Raw genomic sequence first — 11,793 nt, forward strand, 5'->3', positions numbered from 1 at the left:
TGCGAAATATAAATTTTGCTTACGTGAACAGGGTTTGATATTACAGGGTATTAGGTTCTGGTCTTGCTCTGGACATCCCTGATTTCCCTGGCATTTCCGGTACCGTGTCCTTGGGAGGGACCCGCCCCCACAAAACACGGAGCACGTGCCGTTTGTCCAACCACTCCACGGACTGCAAACCACGTCACATCCTGTTTGTGAAATAACAAAGTTCAAATTTGAAATACGATATCTTTGTACAACATTTTCTTTTTTACGAAAATACATCTAACGATAAGAATAGTAATATTCTGATGAAACTATTTCGTATCTAGTAACCATTAATCACAACGGGTTTCTGCTGTTTGATTGATAGCGAATTGCTAACGACTATATTAATTATTTATTCTGAGATACCAGATAGGACACACTGTCCATGTAGTGTTTTCATTGAAGATGATCTATTAAGGACTTGTGTGTCAGTTTTGCTTTCGTAAAAGGCAGATGGGATAGAAACAATAAAAATATTCTTTTCAACATATCATATATGTAATTTTTGTTCTTTTGTAAAATAATACACTTTTTGAGTAATAGATAATTAGACAGGACAATGGGAAACCTCCAAAGCTTCACCTCCTATTGTCATTCAGCATTTAGTTCAAATAAGGTATATGTCGCGTATGTCGCAATAAACAACCATCGCCCGGGAAGGGTCAGTGGTATCCAACGTAACAATTTTGACGTCAAAATAATGATGGCGTCAACAGTTCAGTTTAAACATATTTTATTGTACAAATTTACAAATGGATCGGACAACAAGTTTTTACAACTTAATAGACGTCAACAATCGTCCATTTCATGCATAGCCTATATGAATGCCAACTAAATTTGGTAGAATTATACTAGTTTCAATGCCATACGATGGTAAGAATATATGTTTGATAAAAAGACAAAACGGAACTTAAAATCGTTTCCAATTCCTGTTAGATTTATGAAACTCATCACGAAATTTTCTTCATTGTAAGGAATGGAAACTGCTAGACAAAGTTTATAAATATCACATGCAAATAAAAACTTATCTAATATTCCATATTTACTGGCCCCTAATGACTGATCTGCTCACTTACCGCAGTCCTGTGTGTTACAGAACCGATATTGAGTCGCGTGCCGGGTACATGATACTTCCCCCTGTGACGTCATAGCCACAGTTTGATTGCAATGACGCGTTCGGCTTCGTCCCTGTTTACCACGTCCGCAGTGTTTTGAGCATGCGCTGAAGCCAGACCATGTATCCCATTCAGAACACTGGCATTCCGTGGAACTGCGGACAAATAAATGATTTATTTCAATAATACACTGTATGCTCATTAGGAGACTGGAGTGAACGTCTATTTGTTCATTGACGGATCTAGATGCATATGTTCAAAAAGTCTTTTGAACACAACATTAAGCAATGGTGTTCTGTGGAGATGAACACCCTGTTAATTTGGGGAAAACGGCAGGGGAGGCAAAATGTTCGTTTTACCATTCCCGTTCGATTAACCCAACACATTTATAAATGTTCTTTTGCAGTTCGAAAAGGAAATAGATATTGTTGTTGACAATTTCATGATTTATTTTCACCATGAAAACCCGATTTAAGAAAACAAAAAATACATAAATAAAGGTAAAATGTCAAATCGATGGTGTAAGAAATGAACATTGAAATGCCATGTTCGAATCTCACAGTAAGTTAGAGTTATCCCCCTTATTGGTATGTGTTTTTATATTTACGGTTTGTTCGTTTATATGTACTGCCTAGGATAGCAAAATGATAAGATATAATCATTCCGTGTGATTAACCCTACACATTTATAATTTTTCTTTTGCATTTCGACAAAGAAATTGACATTGTTGTTAACACGAACTTTCAGATACATGTACATGTAACTTAAAATAAGTTAACAGGCATTCGAAATGATGTCCAGATGTATGCTTTTATTATCAAGGGATTTTTGCCTACAGTTTCCGGCTATAGGTAGGTGTAGGTAAAATTACATTCTATATAGGAACATACCAAATTTGTTAAAGTACAAATACAGATCAGAAGTCTGATCCATGATTTATGTTGTCTCATCGTATAGATAACCATCCACTGGCAAGACATGAGTATGTGAATGACAATAGTGATAACGTTTGATCGATTTGTCTCTCACTGTCTGAACGAACTAAAATATATTAATATTCTCTTGCCTCGGCGATACTCTTTATATCTCTACTGTATAAAGTATTCTAGAGTCCTTTGGGGGAATACAATATGACGATCTTATTACTAGATAAGAGGTAGTGGCTGATTTTTTGCCATTTTATGGTTTCGTCTTTTCGCCCCGTAAGGACGACAATTAAGAACCTATATCATATCAGCGAAACACCTGGTTAAACACGTTCCCTATTTATTCTCTTCAGATGACAGCACAAATATTATTACTTTGCCGGTAGGCATCAATTATTTAGTATGTTAACAATATCAAATACTTATTAACAATACAAAGAATATGTATTTTACAAGATTAACATTTCGTTGTTTCGTCTTTTCGCCCCGTAGGAACGACAATTAAGAGCCTGTATCAGATCAGCGAAACACCTGGTTAAACACGTTACCTAATTATTCTCTTCAGATGACAGCACAAATTAATTACTTTGCAGGTATGCACCAATTATTTAGTATGTTAACACTATCAAATAGTTATTAACAATATATAGAAAATGCATTTTACAAGCTTACCAAATCTTAACTTAAACATTTTCTAATTTCATCTTAAAGAGGTATGGCGGAAAACTGCCCGTATTTCCCTAAGTCGGCATTTATGAAAACGGGAAAAAAATTAAGGAATAAAACATTTCGTGTATCAAAAATGCATACAAAAGATATAGAACCAATTGAATATGAATTTTTAAACTGCTGAGAAATTAGGTATTGCCAATTCATTACTGCAAATATAGCCATATACACTCTATCTATGAAAGTGATGGGGTTTCACGGACTTAAAAAATACTTTCAACACTTTCCCATCCGAGGACTTACTTTTGAATAAACTTTTTTGTGACCGTGATGTAATATGCAAAAACAATTCGTATTACGGGAGAGTGGTCCTCCTTTGGGAAAGTGCTCAAATAATGAAAAAACAGGGTTGATCAAGTTTCTCTAAACTGCGACAGGTGTTTCTCGGGTTTAATCAGTTTGTAATGCAGTTTTATATATTATATATTATTTATATATCATGTTGCACCAAGAAGATATATTGATCGTTTTATTTGTGTAAATGTTTTGTATCGTATTTCACGTCTTATTCATTTTCTACCACAGGATCTATTCACACTACATTGTAATAACTCTGATTTGTCACCCTGATAGATTTGTACACAAATGCTTGATTTTTGACAATGGGTAATGATTATATGTCACACAGGGTGGCAATCGGAACTTTCTATGCCAAAGCATACGGATATAAAATGTACCGTTTCTATTTTTTCTAACTACATTTCACTTTGCTTGCCTATTCATGCATAGTTTAAAAAAACAACATAGCAAAAAAATGTGTAAACTTGTTGAATGATTATCTTATAACGCACGTGAACAATTACGATTTTCTGTTTATTTTGCTGTTGCTAGTATTACAGCATATGGATGTTGAGTCAAGCCCTGGTCCCATGGATGGCGAGCTTTCTACTTTTTATTTTAATATTAGGAGTGCAAGGAATAAAATTGAATACATAGAAAACATTGCAGGTGAATATGATATAATTTGTCTCACCGAAACGCATCTTGATGTTGAGGTCCCCATAGGTGAGTTATTGATAGAAGGCTTCCACTCTCCTTTTAGACTCGATAGAAATTTTGCGGGCGGGGGTATTTTAGTATATGTAAATGAGGCTTTAAAAGCTAGTAGGCTGGTTGACCTCGAAGGCCTCGACACCGAAGTATTATGGTTTCAGGTATTTCTTCCTGACAAATGTCTAATAATCGGGACAGCATACCGTTCTGCTTATCACAATAATCAATTTTGGGATAATCTTCGGGCTTCAATAAACGATGCTGTAGAATTATCGAGAATTATTATTTTGATAGGAGTCCTCAATGTTGACATATTAACCATGTCCCAGAATCATGCTTTTGCTGACATTATTAATACTTTTAATTTTACAAATATAATAAATGAACACCAGGTCTAGTTTACTTGATCCATATTTAGTGTCAGAATCTTTGTCTTGCACCGACTCCTACGTCATAGCTACCGAAAACTCCTTTACTGACCACGAAGGTTGTGTCGCATATATTTCTGACCCGTTATTTATTAAACCCGTCTACAAACGAAAAATTTGGTTATATAAAAGGGGTGACTATGCATTATTTAATCACCTTATCGAGGAATATGACTGGAATACTCTTTTTGCTACATGTAACTCTGTTGATTCGGCTAGCGAACGCTTTACTGAGGTTTTTCTTGATTTTGCTTGTAGAACAATACCACATAAAGAAGGTACTATAAGACCTAACGATACGCCATGGATGAATTCAGACCTGAGAAAAAAAATGAGACTTCGCGATAGATTACGAAAAACAGCCAAACATTCTAAGCATCCACGGGATATATCTAAATTCAAAAAACAGCGAAACAAAGTTAATAACATGAAAAGCATGCTCGAAAATCCTTCTATGAAAATGTTGGAAATCCTATTGATTTTTATTAATCATCTGATCCTAAAAACTATTGGAGACTGTTCAAGAGATTGATGGGAAATTCAGGGAAGTTGAAGTACACTGCAAAACCTGTATGTCACCACTTGATCTTCTTTTTAACTTATCGTTATCTAATTGTATTTATCCTGATATTTGGAAATTTGCTAAAGTCATGCCGCTTTTTAAGAAGGGTGATAGGCATTCTCCTTCTAGACCGATTTCTCTTTTGTCCATGGTTGGTAAAACATTTCAAAGGGTTGTCTTTAAGTACTTGCATAATTATTTTTTTGAAAATTCTCTATTTTATCAGTACCAATCAGGATTTATGCCTGGCCACTCAGCTGTGTATCAATTAATCGAATTATATCATAATATTTGTCTTGATCTAGAAGAAAAAAAGCATACTTGTTTAGTTTTCTTTGACATCTCAAAAGCTTTTGACATAGTCTGGCATTATGGTTTATTAGTCAAGTTAAAATCATATGGTATCTCAGGAAATTTCCTTTCTTGGATCGAAAACTACTTAAGCAGCAGACAACAGAAAGTGTTTATAAATAATTCTTCTTCTGATGCTGGTTTGATATGTGCTGGAGTTCCTCAGGGTTCAATTCTTGGACCATTGTTTTTCTTAATTTAAATAAATGATATCGCCGAAGTACTAGAATCTACAACACGTCTTTTTGCTGATGATACGTTTTTAAAAAGCTCTTCATCTTCTTGTCTAGATAAACAAACAGTTTTGAATAGGGACCTGGGAGCTTTGAATAGGTGGGCTAACACTTGGCTTGTTACTTTTAATCCAAATAAGACGAAAGTTATTTTCATATCAAATTCAAATGATATAGATGAAGATCTTGAACTGAATTTTGAAGGAAATATTTTGAATTTTAACAGTATGCATAGGCACCTTGGAGTTACATTCAATTCAGATGCAAAATGGTCAGATCATGTAAGTGATATCAATAAATCGGTAATAAAAAAAAATAGATATTTTGCGAAAACTCAAATATATGTTGAAGCGGGATGCTCTCTTAAGAATTTTCAAAACTTATATATTACCAGTTTTAGAATTTGCATGTGAGGTTTGGGATGGTTGTACTCTGGTCGATTCTGAAAAGTTAGAGAGGGCTCAACGTGAAGTAGCTAGAATAATTACAGGTTTACCGTCATATGCTAGAAATGAATCATTATATACAGAAACTGGTCTTGAATTACTTTCGGATAGAAGAAGAAGACGAAAACTTCAGTTAATCTACAAAATAGATAGGCATCAAACCCCAAACTACCTAACAAATCTACTTCCCACTAAGGTAGGAGAAACCCGACATGCTCTTAGAAGTAATGATAACTACAAAATTCACAATTTCAGACTCTCTACTACTAGTTGATCCTTCTTGCCTTCTTCATTGAAAATGTGGAATACTCTAGACTATAATATTAGGTCCATGTCTTTCTCATCTTTCAAATCAGCTCTAGTCCCCAGCATACCATATACAGTACCCCCTCATTACCTACGTGGTGACAGAAAACTAAACATTCTCCATACTAGACTAAGACACGAATGCAGTCCTCTCAAACATGATCTATACCGTGCAAACGTGGTCCAAGACTCAAATTGTTTAATTTGTGGCTACCATTGCGAAAATGCCTATCACTTCTTCTTTGAATGTCAACCTTATACAAATGCTCGTACTGTACTTTTTGATCATATAAATAATTTAAATGTACATTTAACGTTGAGATTATTACTGTCTGGAAATGAAAATCTGGCTTTGGATACAAATTGTGATATATTCAAACAAGTGCAAACTTTTATTAGATCCAGTGGAAGATTTTAACATGTTTCGATTATGAACTTGACTTTTAAATATGTTTTTGTTTTTGTTTGTTTGTATGTGTATGTGTTACTTTAAAAATCGCTTCATACTACTATGAATTGTAATTGACAGTCTATATCATCATCTGTTGTTTTGAATTATTGTTGTAAGGAGATGGCTTCAGAAGTTGTAATAACTTCTGCAAATCCTATTTTCCAATTCTGGTTAATAAAATATGTTAAAAGTCAATATCTATATGTTCTATGTAGCCGAGTTTTTAACGTAGTTTACTTGTGACTAAAAGATAAACGGTGCAGGTTCGAATCCTCCCTCATTTTTTTTTTTTTTTTTTTTTTAAATATTTCGGCATGTGATCATTTTCCTTAATAAAGCAATATTTTGTTTTTCAGATCGATGGAATATTTTGTTTACGTTTTAATAACATGCCTATTGATTTATTAGTTTTGTAAGTAATAATTTCGTTACTATTTAGTGCGACATACTTCTATCGAAGCATGTCAACAAATCCCTGTACACGTATACAGTACAGCTACGCTTTGAAGGTAAAACACTATTTTTGATGAAATTTATGAACTGTTTGACCCTCCAACTGGCAAACTATTTATATCTAGTGCTCAAACACCAACAAATAATGCCGAAATACCAAATATGTGGGATTTGTTGAGTCAGAATAAAAAAAAAGGCCAAGCAAGAAAAATGAACTATTGTTATCGGAAATATTTTACCGAAAATGCGGGAAAACTTATCAGCGAGGACAGACTCATTTGCTAGAAATGCGGGAAGACTGCAACACAAAATAAGGAGTGCAATACACATGTAAGGCATCCCGTTCCAACATCATATGTTATTTGCCATTCCAAGGTGCTGGAAGAACCAAATCAAGATGTGTGTGACAAATGTTCCATCAGAGGCAAGTTTGCAGGTCTTTGTCAGTCATGGTGTTTTGATTTCCCAGGGAACACGATGCTGCAAGTCACACCTACATTGCCAAATACTGAAACAAGGGGTAACAGTAGATATGACGGCATTGGAATCTAATTCAAAGATGACCACAGATGATTTAACCGTTCTTCTTACGGGACTCGGTAATGTTGCGGTAAACACACACGAAATTGATTTTGACAACATGAATATGACAGATGATCAATTACACAATACAACATATTATTGTACATACGCTTACAACGTAGCCGAATCGACATCGATTGTGTGGAAAACTCAACCACATTTTACTCCTTTGTGTGCATACGCTAATCACTACTTACCAACCTGAAGTAATGTATAAAAATATCGGTTCATGTACATGTACTATACCGAATCATATTGTACACTTCCTATTTTAACCAAATGTTTATGTATCAATCTGGGTTAAATCATCCTGATGTTGACACGTTTCTTTAACTTTAGGGTAATTGCAACATTATGTGGAATCAGCAGCAGGCGGAAGTTAGCTCATTACATCGCAGCAGCAAAGAAGGCTTTGAAAAAGGATTTCGTACCATCGCACCTAGAATTTCAACATATCGTTGGATCAGACATCCTTAAAATCCATACAACCGATTTAGCCGTTCAATTATTTTCCAACATCATCTCAGATTCAGTCATTCTCATCGTGGATAGAACATATTTATACATACAAAAAAGCAGTAAGCACAGTTTTCAAAGGAAATGTTTCTCTATGCATAAGTACCGCCTTGATAAAACCCATGATGGTCACGACAACATATGGCTACATAGTAAGTGTTCTCGGTCCTTACTTCGCTAACGGTAGAAACAATGACGCGGCAATAACACAGCACATGTTTTAGACAAATACAGATGGTATATCTGAATGGGTGAAACAGGAAGATATCCTCATCCTTGACCGAGGATTTCTTGATGTTCTCCTTTTTCTCGAAGAAATTGGGATCGAAACGCGCTCGCCAGCGTTCCTAGAAAAAAGGAAAGTTTTGGTGGATTTCTTTGCCAATATACGCAATAAAAAAGGAGAGATCTACTCAAAAAGATCTCTTATTGCCGTCAGGCAAGGTTTTCGGCGGTATTTTCAAGGACAATCATGTGGAGAGAATGACAGTCATGGGATGTACTAAATCTATTATGACCCTTTCCCTCGGTAACAGTTATCTTATAGTGTCGTCTGGGTAGGTAAAGTGCCCTCGCCTCACGGCTCGGGCACTATACCTCCCCAGACGACACTATAAGTGAACAGTTCCATCAGGAAAGGGCCATACTAGAATAGTATATATTATAAAACGGGAAACTTTTATATTTTCTATTTATTATATTTTCTTCATATCGTGCGTACTCAACTATTGCCACATCAGAAAAGCGCAGGAATTTGTAGCGTTATTTTTGACGCCAGGTTCTAATAACGTCACACTTGACAACTATATAGAGCGCCATTTTGAATGAGTTTCTCAAGGGAAGATTGGTAAGATTTCTAAACAAAATTGTGTATTTATGTAAAAAACATAATGTATGTTGCAAAGATGGAACTACACAACCACTTATCTGCCGTCGATTCATATAAACTTGAAACTGAAATCCTACATAGTGAATAAAATATACCGTTTTGACTGGACAATATTAAGGGGAATTTCTTCACGTGTGAAGATATTCTATTTCGTGTATGCTTACCCCATTGCAAAAATGTTTTTATCAAATAGAGATTTCATGATATTTCACTTGTAAAATGTAATAAGTTCGGATATCGCAGAGGTTTACTATCATATTTTTGTAGATAGGAAGCGGCCTCAATTACCCAAAAGGCTTTCACGCACGGGGAAGAACCGGAAGTAGACAAAATGTTTACATATAAACCCTTGCGGCGCTTCGCGCCGCTTAGGAGTTTGAAAAAAAAGGTTCGAGAAATGAGGCCGATTAGCCTGTCCACGTTTGTTTCCATGTCGTAAACAGTCAGTTATGTACTTTGAATATTTTAATTGGTGTAAATGGATTTGATTACCTCAATTAGACCTTATGTTCTTCAGGTCAATTTGACCTCATGATCTTTATGTTACATGATAACCTTTACCATATGATCTGATGACCTTGATGTGATCCTATAACTTTTTTGTGATCTGATGACATTAGCATGATCTCATGTCCTCAGTGTGATCTTATGACGTCATACAAAGTGTAATACCATTATCATCAGCTGCTGCCTCTTGGTGCCAGATAGCAAGAACAGAGAGACACTGGCAGCAATGATTACACTGAAACATGGCACCCTACACCTTACCGGTCCTATTCTGAGAACACTATTCCTAATCGTTACTAGTCCGACCCTGGGATTATACTAGCGTAGCTGCACTCAGGAAAAACTTCAGGTAAAATATTCAGGAAAGAAATGATTAGTTATGTATTTAGAGATAGCAGTAACGACCTCATAGCCAATCAAAATACTCTCTTAAATATTCAAAGATAGATAATACTATGAGGAATCTGAAAACAACAGCAAAGCAAGTTAAACATTACTGATGCATTTAAGTTGATCCCTATTTCACATGATTTGTGGCATCTCTAGGGTGTATGTTAGAGTGGGAAGTTCTATTGTTTCACTGAATTAGCTTTTAGTTGTAGGTCTAGTCCTAAGATATTTGACAAAATTTCGCAGGCCTTGTGTTGAATTCTTCAACACAATTATCAAGTTAGATTCGTGAGCTATAAGATGTTTGATGGGAAAAGGCTTTATAGAAGTGGGACAACTTGTCCTATTGTGCATTGCATTATGCATGCAAACAAAAATATGTTCAACTAAAAACATCTGTTGGATGGCTTTTGTTACTATCGCCCTAACCAAGTTTGTTACAGATAGAACCAGCGCTACTTTATCACTGGTTCTCAATAGACTGAATGCAGGTCGGGGTTCGGGAAAAGAATATGCCTGCTATTATTCACTGCATGTATCGTAAGAGGCGACTAATGCGGGAATTTGTGCCCTCTACTTTGGGACCCAAAAGCGACCAAAAAAAGTCTGCTCTACCCATTGCAACATTGGATCTTAATTTTTTTTCAACTTCTAACAACCTGTTATTTCCTAGCGCTTTGCTTGGCAATTCCTCGCTTCTGAGCGTTCTGAGCGAAAGCGAGGAAGGCAATTGGTTCTGTCCCCATGCCGGGACATACCAAAGTCGTTAAAAATGATAGTTGTTATTCCTTGCTTAACGTTTAGCATTGGGGGTAACAGCAGCAACTTTTTCTCCGTTGTCAGTATAATGTCACCGGGCGGAATGCTGTGCTGGGTGCCTTCGGCGTGGTGTTTCAGTGAGATAGCACGTTAGAGTCGGCATCAGATCCGCAAGGAGGCAAGTACATTAACATACCCGCTGCCTCCTGCAAACATACACACATGCACGCTTATATGACACACATGGAGGCGCGTCCTTAAATGACCTAAGCTGTAAATAGGACGTCAAACAAAATAAAACAAAACCAAGCCAAACATAGGTATTATACTAGACGGTCAAAACATAAAAGCCAGGTAATCAAGCGACGAAATAGGCAGAATCAAAGCTAGTATTGCGAACGTCATGGCTTAGCGTACAATAACTAAGCGAGAGCTCTTATCCTTGTTAGGCAATCTTAATTTTATTTCATGAGTCATCGTTAATGGTAGGCCATTTGTTAGTCTTTTAATGTATTTTTCAACAACAGTGAAGAAATTACATCACAATATTGACCTTGGCAAGAATAGTCGAAGTGATATACAAAGGTGGAACAAACTCATGGAAACTTGGAATGTGATATGCCGGTGTCGTTACATCTATTTATTATCTGATACGATAAATAAATAAAAAGGAAAGAAAAAAAAAGATAGAGACAAATTTTTTAAAAAAAAATCTGAAATGTTGAAATTAAATACAACAAAATAACGTTTCAAAGACTTAATTGTTCGGTCTAGTTGGAGTTGTCTGCAAAATCGGACGCATGGCGTCTGGAGGGAGTAGTCTGCAAAAACGGACGAAGGACGTCTGTATTATATTACAGAACAAGAAGTACTTACCTTTGAGAGTTTTTAACATCGCCATTTTCATCGTTCGTCTCCTCCGTATATACATATCCAGCATACAGACCAAGAACTAGAATGGAGATCCACAACACTTTCATCACAACACTACAGCTATCCTAACAAATCTTCCAAGACGCCTCTGATATTCGTACCTTCGAAATATCATGGCTTTACTTTCTCAAGAAAGGAAACAAACATTGCATTGGTGATACAACGGCATACAGCTGTGTCGTTTAAAAAGCCAT

At 35.9% G+C, this 11,793-nt stretch overlaps 1 protein-coding gene across 1 annotated transcript in view; it reads right to left on the reverse strand.

Annotated features, from left to right (window-relative positions):
* The window catches only part of LOC110455559 (SCO-spondin-like), a 32,459-nt gene extending 20,666 nt beyond the window's left edge, over nt 1–11,793 (reverse strand). The window contains exons 1-3 of the mRNA XM_021505745.1: nt 11,543–11,793; nt 1,107–1,300; nt 24–191 (exon numbers count right to left, since the gene is read on the reverse strand). Coding sequence (XP_021361420.1) covers nt 24–191; nt 1,107–1,300; nt 11,543–11,646 — 466 coding nt within the window. The 5' untranslated portion in view covers nt 11,647–11,793. The remainder of the gene's footprint in view (nt 1–23; nt 192–1,106; nt 1,301–11,542) is intronic.

The sequence above is a fragment of the Mizuhopecten yessoensis genome, unplaced genomic scaffold, assembly GCF_002113885.1.
Source record: "Mizuhopecten yessoensis strain PY_sf001 unplaced genomic scaffold, ASM211388v2 scaffold923, whole genome shotgun sequence".
In the NCBI taxonomy this organism is placed as follows: Eukaryota; Metazoa; Mollusca; class Bivalvia; order Pectinida; family Pectinidae; genus Mizuhopecten; species Mizuhopecten yessoensis.